Source organism: Aquarana catesbeiana, linkage group LG02 (genome assembly GCF_042186555.1).
Source record: "Aquarana catesbeiana isolate 2022-GZ linkage group LG02, ASM4218655v1, whole genome shotgun sequence".
NCBI lineage: Eukaryota > Metazoa > Chordata > Amphibia > Anura > Ranidae > Aquarana > Aquarana catesbeiana.
In genome coordinates this window covers 689,571,097-689,593,618 of record NC_133325.1, presented here as the reverse complement: position 1 = coordinate 689,593,618, position 22,522 = coordinate 689,571,097, and the positions used below count along the sequence as shown (strand labels likewise).

Below are 22,522 nucleotides of genomic sequence, written 5' to 3'. Positions count from 1 at the left end.
ACCATGTGATAAGTTGTGGCCAATCATAGCTGATCACATGTAAATACACTTGTCGGTTATCGGTATTCCTTTCCTTTCCTCACGCACTATTACAGCGTGAGGAAGGGAGACACAGTAAGTGGCAATTGTGACAGGGGACTTTTACACTGATAATCAGGGCACTGATCATAAGTGTCCTGATTATCAGTGCAGCTGCAACAGTTCCCATCAGTGCTGCCTATCACTGTCCATTAGTGCTGCCTATCACTGTCCATCAGTGATGCTTATTAGTGCCCATCAGTGTTGCCTACCAGTGCCCATTAGTGTTGCCTATCAGTGCCCATCAGTGCCGCCTATCAGTACCCATCAGTGCCACCTATCAGTGCCCATCAGTGCCGCATATCAGTGCAACCTTATCAGTGCCACAATACAGTGCAGTCTCATCACAGATGCTATAGATTTTCTCTTCCTGTTCAGCACTGGAAGTGAAGTCTGGCCATACAGCCAAGACAGCTGATTGGAGGAAAGGCACACACCCCTTCTCCTCATAGGCAGAGACAGGCAGAGACTTGCAAAGCTGTTTCCTGAATAGTTCAGCTCTCTGCTAATCTATTTATAGCAAGCTCCCACTACACAAAATTCAGGCTGGTTTTATCTTGTGTGACAGAAAACTTGTCAGAAGTTATCATACTGATAACAGAAGAACAAAGCAGGAGAAAGCCATGGGACTTAGTGCTCTGAAGAGAGATAAGAAAACATTACAGATATATGTGCCCAGCTCAAATTTCATGAATCGGGTTTAAATCCACTTTAACAGATAAAGAGACTGCATACTCAGTAAGTGATTAAATCAACTTCAAAAATGACTTTGAAAAAACTAGGGTTTAATATCACTTTAAAGTCCTTAATTTGTCATTTTAGGAATTCTGTAGAATCTGAACCTGCAAAAATGTAAGCCAGTGTGTGCCCATTGATTCAAACATCATTATCATCCTCAGTAAGCCATTAATAGTAGATGAAAGCCACACAGCAAACGGCTCCATGTGCATAGGAAGTGAAAAACAGCCTCGACCACAGCTCCTCCCAAAAGCCACACCTACTGACACATTTTGACCTGCCCACAGAGCTATAGAGGTATCATGATCGTTCTCACTTTGAGCCCACACACAATAAAGTAGGAGGCTGCAAAACACAGAATCACGTGGTGAGAGGCTGCAAGTACTACTCTAAAACCATATTAGTAGTGTATTTTATTTAGAAGAGGGCATAGTTGTTGGCATTGAAACTGCATAAAAAAAATTATTCGGTGGGAATGGGGCAAAAATGTAAATGTTCCTAGGCTATATTCTCTGCAATCTGAATGTGTGAATGCTAAAAATACTGCATTATGCCCATTAGATGTACTGACATCCACAGGAAATAAGTATGCTCTTCTAATAGCCATAAAGCGCCATTTTCTGCATTTCCACATTTGAAATTGCAGAGAACATTCTACTTTGTCCCTTTTGCACAGAACAAATTTACATGCAGTTTTGGTGGACGTAACGCTATGCAAATGTTTTATAAATATACTGCCTAATAATCTTGCTAAACTGGCCTGTATGAAACTCAGATTAAATTATTAAAGTAGTTGTAAACCTCTGACATGAAAAATGAACAAAGCGCATCCTTCTATAGTGTGTACTTGCCTCAATCCAAAGCACCGAGTGTGATTTCTGTCTGCTGCCTCATTCCTCTGCTATCTGAGTAATTTCTGACAGGTTGTACCGACTCCAAAAGGGTCAAGATGGACAGGGAAGCACACAGCCTGTAATTGACAGCCTCAGCTGTGTATGTTTTCTAGACTAGAGGGTTGTTTGCAGGGCTTTTTTTTCAGCGGGAATGCGGGGGAACGCAGTTCCGGCACCTCCAGCACTAAATGTATTCTATGGCAAGGTGTGCTGGAGGGTCAATTGATATTGACTGCTGGGGGATCTATTCACACTGGGGAGCTATTTTTGTGGGGGTCTATTGTTGCTGGGTTGGTATTTTGTTGCGGGGGGTCCATTGTTGGTGGGGGGAGGTCTGTCGTTATGTGTGGGGATCTATTGTTGCTGTGGTGGGATCTGTTGCTGCTTGGGTGGGTCTATCAAATTCCATACAATATAGTAGCACAAAATAATACTTGGTTCTGTACTCTCTAAAAGGAGCAGTACTGGGAGGTGGGTAGGGGGTGGAGCCAAGAGACAGTGCTCAGAGGTGGGTAGGGGGGCAGAGATGAAGGGTAACTCATAAGGGGGGAGTTCCTGCACCTGTTCTCTGAGAAAAAAAGCCCTGGTTGTTTGTCTATTCTCTCCACTCAGGTCTCAGATTACACTTGGTTGTCTTCTCTGAGCTGTTCAGTATTTGACATCAGATCCCAGTCCATTGCCTCTAGTAGCTCAGACAAGCTGTGTAAATTCTGGACTATGAACTGACAGAGGAAAAAGGGCTGCAGATGGACAGGTACAACCCCTGTGTATCACCTGATGATCGTCACTTCACTGGCTATATGTAAGGATTTAAAACCACTTTAAACTACTCCTGTCTTTAGCAAAATGTGTTCTGTAAAGCAATTCACTGAGTGGGTTTAGTTTGTGAGGCCCAGGCATTTTAACTATGCTATGGCCTGCCCCTGCCTAAGGCTCATGAAATCATTGTGATTTTGCTGTATGTTATATAATCACAGGGCTTTTATTCAGCAGGAACATGGAGGAAAGCGGGGGGATGCAGTTCAGGCACCTCCAGCACTGAACGTATTTCATGGTATGGAGTGTTGGGGTGTGCAGAAGGGTCTAGTGATGCTGCCTGCTGGGGGATCTATTGTCGCTGGTAGGGATCTACTTTTGTGTTGGGGTCTATTGTTGCTGGCAGGGGGTCTTATGTTGTTGGGGGATAAAATGCTGCTGGGAGGGATCTACAGTTGGGGGAGAGGTCTATTACTACTGGCTGCTGGAGGGTCTATTAATGCTGGCTGCTGGGAGATATGTTGTTGCTGCTGGGGGTCTATTGTTGCTGGGGGTCCATTGTTGTGTGAGGAATCTATTGTTGCTGGAGGGCCTGTTTTTGCTGGGGTGGGGTCTATTGTTGCTGGGGTGGGGTCTGTCTAATTCCATACAAATTACTTAGTTGCATAAAATGATAACTGGTTCTGTACAGTGCCATCTTAAGAGCATTATAGGCCCTCGGGCAATACAGTGCACTGGGGCCCTGTCTACACAATCACGCACGAGAATAAAAATGCAAATTATCAATAATGATATATTTATTGGTACTTCCAACAAAATCAGTGTTTAAACATTAACACAACGTTTGGACAATATAACACGAGCTTGAATAGCAAGAAATTGAAAAACAAGAAATTACAGATTGAAATGGGACAGTACAAAAGCACTAATTACTTCCTCGAACTAGTGGCAACTCTAAGATTGCTATATAAGGGGGACACACAAGGTATTACGGTCAAAACTTGGGGGGGCCCGGGCACTAATAACTTTCACCACTAAATCATACAACAAAAAAAACTAAATAAATATATATATATAAATGTACACACTCACACTCTGGTGCTGCTGGTGCTGGTGGGTAATAATGCTGGCGTGCGTGCTGCTGCCTGGCTCCTCTGAGACGCGGAATTGTGACAGGAAGCATGCGGCTGCAGTAGAGAGCAGAGCCGATGCTTCCTGTATCTGTCACAGGCAGAGTGCATTTCATATCACTCCGCCTGTGAAAAGCCGGAACTACACAGAAAGCATCGGCTCCGTTCTTCACAGTGACAGCTGACTCACCCTGCACGCCACTGAGTTGCTTACTGATATCGGGACTGATCGCGCTGATCTGTCTCTGTGAAGGAGCCGCACAGCACTGGCACAATGTGGCAGCGAACTTTCTGACATCTGAACGATGATCCATACCTCCCAACTTTTGAACTTCAGAATGAGGGACACTTATGGGAGGAAGCGACCGACGGCGTGCTACATGCACTGCAGAAAAAAGAAAGATTCTCACTGATGCATACAAAACCCCAGCACAGTCATATAAAAAAATAAGAATAAAAAGCTTCCATTACAAATGATTTTGCATAAACTATGGAAGTGTGCGTTACACAAAGTGTGCAAGGATTCAGGAGTGCGTTATGTACAGAGTTCAGGACTCGGGAGAGTGCTAGATACAGAGTGCAGGGTTTTGGCGTGTGTTATGTACAGAGTGCAGGAGAGTGTTAAGCACAGTGCATGGTTCTGGAGTGCATTACGTACAAAGTGCAAAGGTTCAATAGCACTAGGTACAGTCATCTATCCACATCTCACTGTTGCCCTTCTCCTCAACTATAACCTCTGAACCCCCCTACCTACACACACACACATATAACACACACCACATACACACACACACATACATAATACACACACATACCACACACTACACATAAAACACTAATGGAAGCTGAAAAAACCCTGGGGGGGAGAGGAATAGACAGCTGATCCTGACCCTCTGTAACTCTGTACTGGTCAGGAATGTATGAATGCCAGTGTTGTGTCACCGGCTCTTTCACTATGCACTGGTTTGACAGAGGGGCGGGTCTGGGTAGCAGTCCCGCCCCTACCTGACATCACACTCTCGTTTTGACAGGGGCAGTCTGTCATTGGGGCTGCACAGTGCACATCCAGCTGACTTGCTAGCCAATCCCTGGCTGTACTGGATGTGCACACTGCTGCAGGTCAATCCGGGACTGTTGGGAGGTATGATTGAGGCTTGGCTGAGGTCGCTGGGCAGGTGGGGCCCCCGGGCAACTGCCCAGCGTACCCATGCAAAAAGACGGCCTGGTTCTGTATTCTCTAAAAGGGACGGTACAGGAAGGTGTATAGGTGGTAAAACCAAGGGACGGTGCTCAGAGGTAGGTAAGGGGCAGAGATGAAGGGTGACTCAGAAGGGAGGAGTTCCTGCACCTATTCGCTGAGAAAAAAGCTCTGTATACTCATATTATATATACAGTACTGTGTGGGTATAAGAATTTCAGTGGTGTCTGCGTAATCTGAGCTTTAATACTGACAATAAAGAAGGCAAGGGTTGTGCACATTTTCGACCTGTTAATCGTACCCTGGCTATTTCAAACAACTACAGGCTGTTGTTATCCTAAGGCACCAGGAAAAACTGTAATATATTTGCGGTGGTCAGAGGCTGTGTAGGAAAAATGAATACATTTGACCCTTTAGAACAAGTTATGTGTGTTTGTTGCAGATTTGTATTCTGCTTTGTTTACCATTCTCGGCAGATATAATAGGAAGAAATCTATCACTGTGCACGGACTGTGACTGAAGCTCCACATTTACTCTCCATTCCCTGCCAATTTCCCTCGAGAGATCTCTCCCTTCGCTATCTGTTGTATTTTGGAGGAAGTGCCATAGACACAGAGGAAATATTTTATAGGTCCCATTAGGGAAGCAGCACAGATAATTTATCAAGTTGCGAGCTAATGAGTGGTGCCAAACACCCAGTCCGGGAAATCCACTGCAAGATGGAGATGGGGCATTATAACTTTATTTCAGATAATCCATCACTGCGACTCCAGCTCAGGAACATCTGGCTGAGCTACAAACACTTTCGGTGTTACCCAACGTTGCTAGCCATGACCATGAATAGCCCAGGGTTAAACCTCTGAATGTAACTGGAAAAATCAATGAAAAAAAAAACATTACCACCTATTTCCACTATCCATAAAAACATGGTAAATACTTTATTAAAAGTACCTTCGGCAGCACGAGATCTTTAGTGGCAGGGAACACTACCTCTAAAGACTAGTGATGACAGTGATGACTAGAGCCTGCTTTATTTGCCCCATAAGGTTTGGAACTCATTTGCATCAGTCTCAGAAATTAGAGTTATGTCAGCTTTTTCTAGACTCTAGGGCCATAAAGGAATAATAAGGGGGCAAAAAGGGCAACTTCCCCAGTCCCCCTGACATAAGGGGCCCCTCTCTATATATAAATAATATAAAACAATATAGAAAATTATATTTCAAAATAATAAAATAATAATAAAATAATATAAAATAGATAGTAATAAAAAATGTCATGCATTTTGAAAATGCAACTCTGTGCATGAGGGGCCCCCTGAGCCTGAAGTGACCCCAAGGTCTAAATCTGGCCCTGCTCTAGGGCTGTCTGATGCCATGTACACACAAGTGGAATGTCCACCAGAAAAAGTCAGATGGGAGCTTTTCATCATATATTCCAATCAAGTGTATGCCCCATCAGATTTTTTATGTTGAAAATTCTGACGGACCTAGAAAGAGAACATGTTCTAAATTTTTCCAATGGAACCAATTCCTATTGGGAAAACCGCTCGTCTGTATGCTGTTCCAACGTACCAAAAACGATGCATGCTCTGAAGCAAGTACGAGACGGAAGCTATTGGCTACTGACTATTGAACTTCCGTTTTCTAGTCCCATCGTACGTGTTGTACATGAGCGCGTTCTGGACGGTCGGAATTTGGTGTGACCGTGTGTAGGCAAGACAGCTTGAGCGGAATTCCTTCGGAACTCCGTCGGAAAAACCTTCAGAGTTTATTCTGACGGGAAAACCGGTCGTGTGTACAGGGCATAACTGATTCATTTTGTTGCATTAAAATATCAGTTAAATGATCATATCAATATTCTGTATGTGGCTGGCCACCATTAAAGGGCTTCTTCTATGTAAATAAACACAAACTTTACTTGCCTCATCCAGATAGTTAGAATGGGCAGTTAGAATTATCTATACCAGTAATAGCTGCTGCATTACCTGTCAAACTTGATACACTTATAAAATGGCATATGACTGTTTAATCTAGGGGCCTTGTATTGTATTGCCCTTGTATTGATATTTTTGTTTTAATAATACAATTGTTTTGTTACTGTGGATTTAGCATAGCCTTTGGTTCCTTCAATCCTATAAAATTATAAGCTGACAGCCACAATAGAGAGCCCAAGGTCAAAAATTGAAACAGGTGACTTATTGATGGATGTGGCAAACTTTATGAAAAATCGCCATAAACAAGATAATATCAAACTAAACATGACAAGTGTTTAAAAACACTCTGTCTGAAGTGTTAATTGAAGTTTCTTTATTCTTTTCTGGAGTACAAGTACGTAATTGTTCACATTAGTGTTTAGTTCTCGCAGACAAAGGTTGAATATTTATGGTTTCTACAAAGCAAAGCCTGAATTGTTCTACAGAATCACAATAGATACTTGAAGAGCCTGGACAGGAGGGGGTCATGGTCTAGTGCTTCATGTGAATGTGCATTTCAGATCTCCCAGTGCTAATAGTGTATCAGTGATTGGTTTCTATTTCCCGGACCCTGCGCTCCATTCGCTGGATTTGATCCATCTCATTCCTTCTACAATGGAATATTTGGAGAGGCCCATTGGTAGTCCAAAGGCTGATGCATAAAATCAAGGGTGCCAAGTTTGGCTTCTCTCACCCTTGATCTTTGTATTAGCTATTGAACCACTAACTAATTTAGCCTGTCAATCTGGCTACTTTTGTTAGAGGTAAGACTGAGGAAAAGATTGCTTTTATGATTGCTTTTTTATTTATGCTTTTATTTTTGCCCCTAGAAATACAGAAAAGTGCACCAGACCAAAACTAGATGAGAGAGTCCAAGATCATTTTAATTTTTAGTATAAAAAAAATAAGTCATTTAAAAATACCCAATGTGTTTCAGGGGCAAAAATCACTCTCCCTTCATCAGGGCTCATCACAGGATAAAACTTGGATGGACAGTGACTTCACAGATCTATATAAAAATAGTAATTACCTCTTCTCATGAAGGAACAACTTGAAAGCAGTCTAAAAATGAAGAAGGACGAGGTTGGGACTGTATATGAGGCCATGACTAGTAATTTCATATACTTCCATACCTGGTATATATTGAAAGAAAGAGGAGGTAGTGGGACTTTGGTGTCCGTTTATGAAGCAGTGATCAGCGGTGATCCCGAGGATCACCGCTGATCACAGTCCATAAACAGTTTATGAAACAGTGATAATCGGGGGAGAACATGTTTGAACTTGTTCTCCCTCCGATTATCTCTACACACGGAGAATCCTCATTGAATGACACAGAAAGGGCCAGTTTATGAAGCGGTGATCTCACCGCTTCACTGGTGATCTGAGTCAGAATTCACACTCCCAGGTTCACCAGCTCAGAGGTGGTGAATCTGGGAGTGAAGAGGAAATCTGGGGGGATCTGAGGGGGAAGGAGGAAGATTTTTAACTTCCTTATGCCTCGTTCAGACCCCCCAACACTGTAAGCATGTCCCCCTGTCATATTTATGTGTATACATATATATACATATATACATATAATGTGTATATGTATATATATATAATGTATGTGTATATACATGTATATATAATGTGTGTGTGTGTATACATATGTATATAATGTAGGGGGACTCATTATTTTATTAACAGTAATTCACGCCGTCTGTCCGTGTATTGAGCGGTGATAATTTATCACCGCTTAATAAACTGACATCTCTGTATTTCTGGTGCTGTAATCTCGTAAAGTCTCACGAGATTCCAGTATCAGGAGCCTTTCTCCACTGTTGAAAGCATTTGTAGATCTCTTCACTCCTCCAAAGGTGAAGCGATCTACAAAGCTTCATAAACTGGCACACAGAGGAGAAAAATCTTCACTGTGAATGCCGGAGAATGAAGCAGTGAATAGATTTCACTGCTTCATAAACGGACACCTTTATATGAAGCAAACAGCTAAAATGAACAACCCAATGATTATATCATATTAAATGTTTATTACATTTGAACACACATACACATAAAGCAGTAGAAAATTATATATAAAGGTCACAATAATTATCATTTAAATAGTTCATAAATATGTACACAATTGTAACAACATGATACACATTGTAATGGACCTAAAGTATGTATACCCAGAGCAAACAAACATGGTAATAAACATGATAATAATAATGAGAATGATTCATTATGATACAATAATAAAATTCAAATATTGCACATGGTTACTGTGACGTAGCATTGTAGGAAAGCTCTACGCGTTTTGTGGACATATTGCCACTTATCAGGAGCAGATGCAGGTTGAACGTATCTATAATAGAATAAAAATGCCAAAGTAGTATGATGGTAGATAAAAAAGGGGATAAGAAAAAAGGGAAAAGAGGGGGAACAACAATGGATCCCAAACACTCTTACCTAACCGTAGTATATGTGTAAAAATTGTATTGTTGATAACAACGGTTGGAAGCGCTGTAGTAAATGTCATCCCCAGGAGCTGAGGTGGTAATAACTGTGGCAACATGGCGGAACCAACATTAGTGACTAAGCATAGGAATGAACTCCCCAGTTATCAGCTGTGATATAAAATTGGTGCTATACATATTTCCAAAGAGTATCTGTAAAGATTTATATTGTATCAATAAAGTGGTTGCACAACTGATAAACCAAAGAAAGGAAGAGAGAAAAAGAAAGGTAACCCAAAAAGCCGTGTAGCAATGATAAGAAAGCCAGGTACATAGAAAAGAAATAGTAGATCTCACCAGGAATATGTGATGAGAAAAAGGTGGCAGTGTAGAGACTGGTGAGTGGGTAAGATAAACCACAAGGTACCTTAAACGTAAGATCGAGGAATGGTCCAAAAAGGTGCTGCAGTGTCTCAAGAAGAATAAAAACAAGCCAAAGTGTCAGCTCAGTGAAGCTGCGGTATAAGTACCAGCAAAGAGCCACAGATGACCAACAATGTCACGCAGTGTAGTCAAAGGGGAGGCGGTGCCAGCGCCTGAGTGACAATTGGCACTCGGTGATTGGCGCTCAAACCTCCCTCGTGGGGTACGCAGATTGAACAAACAATGTGTCGACACCACCTGCTCGACATATGGGCGTGGCGTTGACCCTCAGCGAGCGTCTGCCCGTCCTTCCACGGCTATAATAGATTGGGAGGGGAGGGCCCTGGTGCGCTTTGCAGCTCCCGGGGATGAAGAAAACCAAAGCTGCCCCCAGTGAACATCCAAAATTGGCCCCTGTATCAAAATAAAATCCATAATGGCAGAAATGTGTCACAGATAATACTAATGTATAATGATAAATTAGTTGTGTGCTTCCATCCCTATGTAAAAAACAATGTTTATTATATAATCATTGGGTTGTTCATTTTAGCTTCATATAAAGCCCCACTACCCCCTCTTTCTTTCAATTTGACAGCAGTCTAATTATACTGGAAACATAGAACAAAACAGAGGGCGCACAGTCCTAGTGCATTATCCTCAGTATGTATCTTAATTAAATAAACAGAAGTAAGTAATATACTCACAAACGAATGCTTGTATCACAGCTTTTCATAAAAACATCAGTAAACGTCCAGGCCATTTTTTGCCATACGGCATTGCGTTACTCTAACCACGTGCCAACCAGCCGCTGCGGCAGAATGGCACGACTGGGCAAAACTACGTTATGTAACGTCGCTTTGCCCTGTGGCCACTAGTGGCCCGCGCGCGCCACTGGAGCTGATGCGAGTGCCCGGCGGGCGCAATGACTGCTGGGCTTCCGCGATCGCTCGTGACACACTGGGAACCAGGATCTGTGTGTGTAAACACACAGATCCCGGTTCTCTGAGGGGAGAAGAGACTGATCGTGTGTTCATACAAAGTATGAACAGCGATCTGTCATCTCCCCCACGCAGTCCCATCCCCCCTTCAGTTAGAACACAGAGAGGGAACACAGTTAACCCCTTGATCGCCCCTAGTGTTTAACCCCTTCCCTACCAGTGACATTTATACAGTAATCAGTGCAATATACGCTTATTGTGATTTTTATTACCAAAAATATGTAGAAGAATACATATCGGCCAAAAATATGTAGAAGAATACATATCGGCCTAAACTGAGAAAAAAATTAGCTTTTTTAAAAAAAAAAAAAATGGGGATATTTATTATAGCAAAAAGTACAAATTACTGTGTTTTTTTTTTTTCAAAATTGTCGCTCTTTTTTTGTTTTTAACGCAAAAAATAAAAACTGCAGAGATGATCAAATACCACCAAAAGAAAGCTCTATTTGTGCAAAAAAAGGACGTCAATTTTGTTTGGGTGCAGCGCCGCACGACCGCGCACTTGTCAGTTAAAGCGATGCAGTGCCGAATCGTAAAAAATGGCCTGGTCATTCAGCAGCCAAATCTTCCGGTGCTGAAGCGGTTAACTGACTATTGCGAGGTCGTGTGATGCTGTACCCTAATAAAATGTATATCTTTTTTCCCCACAAATAGAGCTTTCTTTTGGTGGTATTTGATCACCTCTGCAGTTTTTATTTTTCGTGCCATAAACAAAAAAAGAGCGACATTTTTGAAAAAAAAAACAATATTTTTGACTTTCTCCTATATAACACATCCAATAAAAAAATGTAAAAAATCTAATTTCTTCATTAGTTTAGGCCAATATGTATTCTGCTAGATATTTTTGGTAAAAAAAAAAATCCCAATAGGCGTATATTGATTGGTTTGTGCAAAGGTTATCGCGTCTACAAACTATGGGATAATTTTAAGGCATTTTAATTTTTTACTAGTAATGGCGGCGATCAGCGATTTTTAGCAGGATTGCGGCGGACAAATCGGACACCTAACTGACACTTTTGACACTTTTTTGGGAACCAATGACATTACAGTGATCAGTGTACTAATGACACTGGCAGGGAAGGGGTTAACATCAGGGGCGATCAAAGGGATACGCTGATTGGCTCCCCCTCTGTCAGATCAGCACATGTGCCCCCAGTGTCTATTGCGCGAAATGGCAAACAGGTACGTCATTTCATGCAATAAAGCCGACCTGCCGCAGTACATCTGCCGTAGGCAGTCGGGAAGGGGGTAGAGTTTACATTTCTCATTTAAAACTTTGAATCCTGTGCAGTATTAACAATGTCTCATACTTTTTCTACTTACTCCAGTCTTTTGTAAAATAAGCCATTGAATAACATGTAATAGTGTACTCTGATTCACTTAATGAACTTCATTATTAAAAAAGATAATTACATTTTTTAATAATTCCCTAAAAAGTAAACTCAAAACCAACCCCAAGGACTTCTAGATTTTCAATTAGTGTGCTCCTAAATGATAACATGAAACCGAATCTCTCCAAATATCGCTTTATTAACATCATAAATTGGAAGGGTAGTAGTCCTGGTGTCATCGACAGTCTATTTTGAGCTGGTTTCTTGTGTCACATCTCTCCTGGTGTTTTTCTCTGTATCTTGGTTTACTATCTATTGCTGTCTTGTTAATTAGACAAAAGTTAATTGAAGCTAAATACATTTTTTCTTTACCATTTCTGCTTTAATTGTTATCATTCTGTCATTGGTGTGGTGATGATGATGACACATGCATAGCTCCCAACTGTCCCTTATTTGGACACATAGAGCCAGACTCGAGAGTGAGCACATACCAATGCCCCCATTGCAAGCTGCTTGCTCTGGGGACAGTGGTCAAGGGGGAGTAGCAAGGAGCACCGGTAGGGGACCTGAGAGAAGGAGGATGGGGGCTGCTCTGTGCAAAACCACTGCACAGAGCAGTTAAGTAGACATGTTTGTTATTTAACAAAAAAAATCCAAACCTATAATGTCGCTTTAAATAACACTGCTGTAAGGTCTCAAAAAGGAAAGCGCCACTCTGGGACATGTCTACTTCAGTACATATCCAAAATGGTGGCGCCAGGAACTCAAAGCTTTTAAAAAGAACCAGCTACATGAAGACAGCGCTGGACGCTAGACACTGGTAGGTACCTTATTTTAAAAAGTCAGCATCTACAGTATTTGTAGATGATGACTTTTTATATTTAAAAAAAAATACTGAAGTTCCTCCTTTAATTAATACTTTACTTGTAGGACCACTGTAGCTGCAAATATACTCTGCAAACCATAATCTGAAACTATATTTATTTAGAATATATGAATGACTGAATATGCATTGACTTAAGCAGTTACAGTTTATTTATTTTTTTGCTTAAGAATAGGAGTGTACACCTTAAAATATGTCTTGTGCAAGGATGACCTTTTGGAGTTTCTTCTAGCTTGAAAGAGCCGAAAGTGGCTCAAAACATGACTGTAATGGAACTTCTATAATTTACTGCTGACAACTTTAATTCTAGTTAAAAATTTCAAATAAAATAAATAAATAAAATAAAATAAATTGTTTTAAATATTGACAAGTATGAAATGTCAAACCAAATGTATCAACCATTCATTATAAAATGTTTCCAAATGGAATATTTTTTTTTTTTCATTGCAGCCTATCTCTTGAGCTGTGGTTTCCCTCGAAGACCAGCTTATGGTGATATATCTGTCACCAGTCTTCACCCAGGAGGAGAGGCATATTTCTACTGCAATACCGGCTACCAGCTGCATGGACTTCATGTACTCACCTGCCTAAATGCAACCCGACCTTTCTGGAGCAGCCAAGCTCCGCAGTGTATAGGTAAGAGATTGATGAGACTACAGAACTGCCCTTTTCATGGGGAGGCTTGTGAAGCACTTTAATCACAATCACTCCAGAGATAGTAAAGGAAATGGTCTTTTCCCTGTACATAAGCTGAAGTTAGAAGTCAGCCAGGCAGGGTAGATTATCATATTTTATTATTAAATAATAAAAATATATTTGTATACCATTATATATATTTTCCATGTTATTGTCCTTTATAGGGCCTGAAGGAGTGCACATCTATTACACATGAATATAAATATATATATATGCACAAAAGTAAAACATTTATTTTTTTTATTAAATTTATGTACAAGTCCTTAAAGGGTCAATTTACCCAGAAGTGAATTTACTCAAACCTAATATTTCAGTTTTTTAAGATGCCGTAGATGCTTAAAGCACACCATTCACTAACCCAATGGATATGGACAATGTAACTGAAGTGGAAATACATAACTGTGAACAGGAACACTGAAGAGACAAGGTGGTCTGGATCAGAGCCAGGAACATTGGCAATTTCACTACCAGTGCAGCCAATAAGTGGCTTCAGATTCCACCTATAACTGATATATCAGAGAGTCAATAATCAATTTGTATTCCTCTTGGAAATCCTCAAAGACAAACAATGAATCAAATAGAATTGTTTGAAAGTCTATACGTGTTGTACATATGTTTGAGACTGACTAGTAGACACATCAGGATTACCTTGGCAGATACCAGGTGTGAGCAGTGCACACCGATGTCTTTTTTAATATATTTCAATAGGAACTGGCATGGTGTGCCTCATATTGTATTGCCTTTTTTCCTGTAATATCAATCTTTGTTTCTCAATAGTTATAACAAGAGTTTTCCAGTTGCACAGCAGGGCACCACTTTCAGACACACAAGTAAATCCATCAGCATGACCTATATTATAGTTCTTATTGTTTATTATAACTGCTTAGCAGTACTTTCCTGCTCAAAACATGTCCAACATCTCTGTTTACATTGTTCTGGCATTACCTGTTTAATTTCTAATTAGGACTTCACAAGGTGAGGTAAAATAAGAGGGGGTAAAGAGGACACTGTGATTTCTTTGTGTCATCTTATACCAAGATTTACTATATTATGGCAGTACGGGTCATTTACATACCACAAAATAAACATGCATGTAGTAAATCGCTTTGAAGCAACCTTTGGTGTGTTCCTTTCTTCTGCTCAAATGCAACAAGGTAAATTGCTCCTGTTTGTACACCAGAACATGTTTATAAACTATATTTCATAGATATTTCAAACTGAAGTATCATAGCGTTTTGGAAACAAGGGAACAATAAAGCTGAAATCTCAACTAAACAAACATTGTCTTACTACAAGAAGCATGTATATTTGTACTTCAATCTTTCTGTACTTCTTCCAGATCTGTGCAGTGACCTTCTGCACTTTTCCCCTGTACGGGTGTTTCTTGTAATAGTAGCTACAGTGCTACAGTGCATCCGGAAAGTATTTACAGCGCTTCACTTTTTCCACATTTTGTTATTCCAAAAGTGATTAAATTCATTATTTTCCTCAAAGTTCTACAAACAATACCCCATAATGATAACGTGAAAGTAGTTTGTTTGAAATCTTTGCAAATTTATTAAAAATAAAAAATGAAAACAATCCCATGTACATAAGTATTCACGGCCTTTGTTCAACACTTTGTTGAAGCACCTTAGGCACCAATTACAGCTTCAAGTCTTGGGTAGGATGCTACAAGCTTGGCACACCTATTTTTGGGCAGTTTCTCTCATTCTTCTTTGCAGGACCTCTCAAGCTCCGTCAGATTGGATGGGGAGCGTCGGTGCACAGCCATTTTCGGATCTCTCTAGAGATGGTCAATTGGGTTCAAGGCTGGGCTCTGGCTGGGCCACTCAAGGGCATTCATAGATTTGTCCTGTAGTCACTCCTTTGTTATCTTGGCTGTGTGCTTAGAGTCGTCGTCATGTTGGAAGATGAACCTTTGCCCCAGTCCGATGTCCAGAGTGCTCTGGAGTAAGTTTTCATCAAGGATGTCTCTGTACATTGCTGTATTCATCTTCCCCTCGATCCTGACTAGTCTAAGTTCCTGCCACTGAAAAACCTCCCCACAGCATGATGCTGCCACCACCATGCTTCACTGCAGGGATGGTATTGGCCAGGTGATGAGCGGTGCCTGGTTTCCTCAAGACATGACGCTTGCCATTCAGGCCAATAAGTTCAATCTTTGTTTCAATAGACCAGAGAGTTTTGTTTCTCATGGTCTGAGAGTCCTTCAGGTGCCTTTTGGCAAACTCCAGATGGGCTGTCATGTGCCAGAGTGCTCCGGACACGGTTGTTCTTCTGGAAGGTTCTCCTCTCTCCACAGAGAAATGCTGAAGCTCTGTCAGAGTGACTATCGGGTTCCTGGTCACCTCCCTGACTAAGGCCCTTCTCTCCAATCGCTCAGTTTGGCCGGGCGGCCCACTCTAGGAAGAGTCCTGGTGGTTCCAAACTTCTTCCAGATGATGGAGGCCACTGTGCTCATTTGGACCTTCATTGCTGCAGAAATTTTTATGTACCCTTCCCCATATCAGTGCCTTGATATAATCCTGTCTCGCAGATCTACAAACAATTCCTTGGACTTCATGGCTTGGTTTGTGCTCTGACATGCACTGTTAATTATGGCAACTATTATAGACCAGTGTGTGCTTTGGCTTTAACATAACAAAATGTGGAAAAAGTGAAGAGCTGTGAATACTTTCTGGATGCACTGTTTGTATAGCACATTGATGATATCACAAGATAATATCTGTCCTGGATCTATACAAAGTGGATTCTTGTATCCTTTGTGGTTGTAAAGGAATACATTTATACACTGAGCAAAATTATAAACACAACACTTTTGTGTTTGTCCCAATTTATCATGAGCTGAACTGAAAGATCTACGACTTTTTCTATGTACACAAAAGGCCTATTTCTCTCAAATATTGTTCACAAATCTGTCTAAATCTGTGTTAGTGAGCACTTCTCCTTTGCCAAGATAATCCATCCACCTCACAGGTGTGGCATATCAAGATGCTGATTAGACAGCATGATTATTGCACAGGTGTACCTTAGGCTGGCCACAATAAAAGGCCAATCTAAAATGTGCAGTTTTATCACACAGCACAATGCCACTGATGTCACAAGTTTTGAGGGAGTGTGCAATTGGCACGCTGACTGCAGGAATGTCCACCAGAGCTGTTGCCCTTGAATTGAATGTCCATTTCTCTACCATAAGCCGTATCCAAAGACGTTTCAGAGAATTTGGCAGTACATCCAACCGGCCTCACAACTGCAGACCACGTGTAACCACACCAGCCCAGGACCTCCACATCCAGCATCTTCAGCTCCAAAATCGTCTAGACGAGCCACCCAGACAGCTGCTGCAACAATCAGTTTGCATAACCAAAGAATTTCTACACAAACTGTCAGAAACCTTCTCAGGGAAATGCCATATACACTGTCTGCCATCTGTACAGTGAAAACTGGGATTCATCTGTGAAGAGAACGCCTCTCCAAAGTGCCAGGACCATCGAATGTAAGAATTTGCCCACTCAAGTCAGTTACGACGACGAACTGCAGTCAGGTCGAGACTCCGATGAGGATGACGAGCATGCAGATGAGTTTCCTTGAGACGGTTTCTGACAGTTTGTGCAGAAATTCTTTGGTTATGCAAACTGATTGTTGCAGCAACTGTCTGGGTGGCTGGTCTCAGACGATTTTGGAGGTGAAGATGCTGGATGTGGAGATCCTGGGCTGGTTTGGTTACACGTGGTCTGCAGTTGTGAGGCCAGTTGGATGTACTGCCAAATTCTCTGAAATGCCTTTGCAGACGGCTTTTGATAGAGAAATTACCATTCAATTCAAGGGCAACAGCTCTGGTGGACATTCCTGCAGTCAGCATGCCAATTGCACGTTCCCTCAAAACTTGTAACATCTATGGCATTGTGCTGTGTGATAAAACTGCATATTTTAGAGTGGACTTTTATTGTGGCCAGCCTAAGGCACACCTGTGCAATAATCATGCTGTCTGATCAGCATCTTGATATGCCACATCTGTGAGTTGGATGGATTATCTCGGCAAAGAAGAAGTGCTCACTAACATAGATTTAGACAGATTTGTGAACAATATTTGAGCGAAAGAGGCCTCTTGTGTACATAGAAAAAGTTGTAGATCTCTCAGTTCAGCTCATGATAAACAGGGGCAAACACAAAAGTGTTGTGTTTATAATTTTGCTCAGTGTATGAAAGTTTTTATGACAGGGGTCTGCTTTAAAAATGAACCTTATGAAGTTCTTGTGCTTTAAGCAAAAATGTGCTCTGGATATGATTTTCATTTACTGTCAACTCTAAATGTCTTCCATAGCTGCCTGTGGGGGTTTCATCAGAAATATCACTACTGGACGTCTTGTATCACCAAACTTCCCTGGAAACTACAGCAATAATCTAACCTGCCACTGGGTTCTAGAGGCTCCAGCAGCACAGCGACTTCATCTGCACTTTGAGAAGGTTTCCTTAGCTGAGGATGATGACAGGTAGAACTGCACACACTATTTGACCTCTCATCATTAGTATTTTTTTTCTGCAATCTTGCCTATGTTGCCTTCTGAATGATCCAGCTCTGCCTAGTTGCTTCATTATGACATACCAGTAAAATACTTAGTCTATACATTCTGGCATTAAAAAAACTGTTAATATCCCATAAAATAAAAGATTGTAAGCTAAGGATGTCTTGATAGCTAACAAAGGTCATGGTCTAAGGCTGCAGGGCTGCCAGGGTAGGCACAAAGCTACCGACACATCATGCTGCTGTCTTTCAGTATCATGCCAAAAGGTTTCAGACTGCTATGTATTGCGTATTGGGTCCGTACATCTAGATCTGAAGTCCTAGTTGCCCTGACACAGAAGGCCTTTCTTAATTAAAAAATTAAATAGCTTGTTTGGCCTCCAAATGGCACTAAGCAGGAACTTCCTATGATATTCAGTGGCATCTAGTGGCCAAATGCTTTTTTTTCTGCTTTAAATCGATGGAATACATCTGACCAACACAAGAAAGAGCCTAATAACCTTTCTTTTTTGACCTAATTTGAACAAATATGCATGTACTTTCACTGGTCAAATTGCTATATTCATTGTTTTAAACTACATCCCTATGTGTTCAATAGCTTGTAATACCAGTGTTCTAATCTTACCCACATACTATCCACGTACCTGATCCAGGGACTAGTTTTCATTTGTTTTCAGCTGCAATTGTATTTGGTCACTAGGGATGGGCTGTCTGTTCGGGTCGAACATGAGTTCGACTCGAACATGAGTTCGACTCGAACATTGGCTGTTTGCCGAATAACGAACAATTTGGGGTGTTCGTGGCAAATTCGAAAGCCGCGGAACACCCTTTAAAAGTCTATGGGGAGAAATCAAAAGTGCTAATTTTAAAGGTTAATATGCAAGCTATTGTCATAAAACGTGTTTGGGGACCCGGGTCCTGTCCCAGGGGACATGTATCAATGCAAAAAAAGTTTTAAAAATGGCTGTTTTTTCGGGAGCAGTGATTTTAATAATGCTTAAAGTGAAACAATAAAAGTGAAATATTCCTTTAAATTTCGTACCTGGGGGGTGTACTTAGTATGCCTATCTATAGTTTTTTCAATGACTGTTATGAGTATTGCAGAGACCCGACAATTCATTATAGCTGCTGGCGCTACCGCTAGTATTTTTAAATGACTTTTTTTTCCTTTAGAAATGTCATTTTGCTCTCGGACTGTTGTAAACACGGGAAACATGCGCCACTTTACAGGCATACTATAGACACCCCCCAGGTATGAAATTTAAAGGAATATTTCACTTTTATTTTTTCACTTTAAGCATTAATAAAATCACTGCTTCTGAAGAAACGGCCGCTTTTAAAACTTTTTTTTGCATTGACACATGTCCCCTGGGGCAGGACCCAGGTCCCCAAACACTTTTTATGACAATAAGTTGCATATTAACCCTTAAAATTAGCACTTTTGATTTTTCACGTTCGTGTCCCATAGACTTTAATGGTGTTTGCATGTACGAACAAATTTTTTGCCTGTTCGTATGTTCTGCTGCGAACCGAACAGGAGGGGTGTTCGGCCCATCCCTATTGGTCACCTAATTCCCCTATTGATATGTTAATATTCCTGCTATTTTTTCAGGTTTATTATCCGAGATGGGAATACAATAGATTCCCCACCTATCTATGACTCCTATGAAGTAGAATATCTCCCAATTGAAGGCCTTCTCAGTACTGCGCGATACTTCTTTATAGAGCTAACAACCGACAGTAGTGGCACCTCTACTGGTGTAGCAGTTCGTTATCAAGGTAAAACAGATTATCCTTTTTGCTTTCTTAATTTGAATGCTAATTTTAATTCACCTGTTTTTAATTGTTTTTCCTGGAGTACTGCTAGACCTGCTGGCCATACATTATGGTGGCCATGCATGGCTCGACCTTTGCAAACAATGCACCAATTCATCTTTTCAGACTAGCAGCTTCAGAAATCCAGTACTGCTATAGAGTTTATTAATATTTGTATTTCTTTTACAGCCTATGAACAAGGTCATTGTTATGAACCTTTTGTTAAATATGGTAACTTCACCAGCAGTGATGCTACCTTTGCTGTGGGAACAGTAGTGGAGTTCACTTGTGATCCAGGTTATACACTGGAACAAGGGTCCACCATCATTGAGTGTCAAGACTCAGGAGATCCTCAGTGGAATGAGACAGAACCAGCATGCAGAGGTGAGTTAAGACTGAATGTTATGCCAGATTGTGACACCACATTCACTAAAAAGTCTTATTTTTACAGCCAAACTTCAGCACTTTTTTCATTTTGTTTTAAGTAGAGTGGGGAAGGGTAACAACTTCTGTCAGGTTTTTATTGTGGTCTGTGTCCCTCTCACATCTTTTCTACACAGAAAGTGATAGGAAAACTCACCAGTGGGAACACAGACTGCAGAAAAACACCTAGTTTAGAAAATGTAAAATGTTAGAACCTCTATCAGGTTATTAGTATACTGTCTGTGTCTTCCTGTCTCAATTACAGTCAATCCGCAGGAAGTGAGTTGAAATCTCTAAAATGGGGTAATAGAAAATAAAATTTGATTATTTATTCTTCCAAAATCTATCCAAAATCTAAAACAAAAGTTGTGACGGTAGTTGGGCTTTAAGTGCTGGATTCACACTGTGTAAGTGTGAATGGGCCCATATAGTTTTCCTTTCACTTTCACAGTCTATTTGCCTTTAGTAAATCAACCCTATAATTTCTTGTTGTCTCAGCTGTTTGCAGTGGAGAAATCACAGACTCTGCAGGGGTGGTGCTTTCACCCAACTGGCCTGAAGCCTATGGAAAAGGACAAGACTGCATCTGGGGCATTCATGTAGAGGAAGAGAAAAGGATACTTCTGGATATTCAAGTGTAAGTCCTTATGTATAATCCAATAAATTATATTTGTTTTCCCACTTTATTTTATGTACTTAATTTTAAGGAACTCAAGTTCATGATACCATGGTTGGAAGTTTCAGATGGAAGACTATTTCATGGAATGTGGCTAAACATATCATTTGAGTGTGAATATTATCCAATGAGTAGACAGACCTGGCAATAGCATTATTTAGGAGAAAGAATAGTGATTACCTGGAAAAATCTATACTGGATGAAAATTATTTCACCAAAACTGATCGGTCAGGAGGTATATGCAAAGGTTGATGACTATCCATTGACTTAAAACCATTTCCAGATCTGAGTGTAATCAGCTTGATTGAGCAAAGATTATTCTGTGTTTTTGGACACCTTTACTCCTTTAAATTGTTTGTTACCCCAACATTTCATATTTCTGACATGCCCCTGCTGTACCATGTACTTGTAAGAGAAAGTGTCCTGTTCTCTTTGTATTGCTTCCTTTGTGTGAAATCCCTGGTGTTCCTTCTAGTCCCTGTGCTTTCCTATTAAAAACTGACCACACTAAGCAAGAGAGCACACCATGGGTTCCAATTCAAACAGTAAACCTGGGCCATTTCACATTTCCTCTTTATTAAAGTGGTTCTTAAAGCTGAAGGTTTTTTACCTTCATGCATTCTATGCATGAAGGTAAAAAAAGTCTGTGTGCAGGGGTCTGACCCCAAATCCTTACCTGAGCTCTCTCTGATCCAGCAATGTTCACAATAGCCTCGGCTATTGATTGAGACAGAAGTGGGAGCCCATTGGCTTCCACTGCTATCAATCACAGCCAGTGAGCCAATGAGGAAAGAGCAGGGGGTGGAGCTGAGCCGTGGCTCTAGGTGTCTTATAGACACCTAGAGCAGCGGCTCAGGAGCAAGCACACAGCGGTGCCACCAGGGCAAGTGATTCTCTCTGAGACACTGCTCGAGGGGGAGGAGTGCTGTCGGAGGGACCCAAAAAGAAGAGGAACAGAGCTGCTCTGTGCAAGACCATTTCACAGAGCAGGTACAGTTAGGTCCATATATATTTGGACACAGGCACAATTTAAATTTTTCAGGTATTTACCAAAACATATTCAATCTATAGTTATATAATGGACATTGGCTGAAAGTGCATACTCTCAGGTTTAATTTGAGGGTATGTACATCCAAATCGGAGGAAGGGTTTAGGAATTACAACTCTTATAATTAGCCATCTCCCCTTCTTCAAGGGACCAAGAGTAATTGGACAATTGAATCAAAAGCTGTTTCAGGGCCAGGTGTGAGCTACTCCTTCATTATTTCTTCATCAATTAAGCAGGTAAAAGGACCAGAGTTGATTCTTTAAGACTGAGTACAAGTACCGATACTTTTTTTCAAGTACTCGCTGATACCGATTACCGATACTTTTTTTAAAATGTCATGTGACAGTTTGACTGATGGGCACCGATAGGTGGCACTGACTGATGGCTAGCACTGACTGATGGGCACTGATAGATGGCACTTATGGGCACTAATAGGTGGCACTGACTGATGGGCACTGATAGGTGGAACTGATAGATGGCACTTATGGGCAGTAATAGGTG

General features: G+C 41.0%; 1 protein-coding gene across 3 annotated transcripts in view; it reads left to right on the top strand.

Moving 5' to 3' along the window:
• SEZ6 (seizure related 6 homolog) overlaps positions 1–22,522 on the top strand; it is a 955,479-nt gene that overhangs the window by 775,990 nt on the left and 156,967 nt on the right. For all 3 annotated transcript variants that reach the window (XM_073616801.1, XM_073616802.1, XM_073616803.1), the window contains 5 exons: positions 13,286–13,471; positions 17,859–18,027; positions 19,672–19,838; positions 20,064–20,258; positions 20,796–20,934. In XM_073616801.1, coding sequence (XP_073472902.1) covers positions 13,286–13,471; positions 17,859–18,027; positions 19,672–19,838; positions 20,064–20,258; positions 20,796–20,934 — 856 coding nt within the window. The remainder of the gene's footprint in view (positions 1–13,285; positions 13,472–17,858; positions 18,028–19,671; positions 19,839–20,063; positions 20,259–20,795; positions 20,935–22,522) is intronic.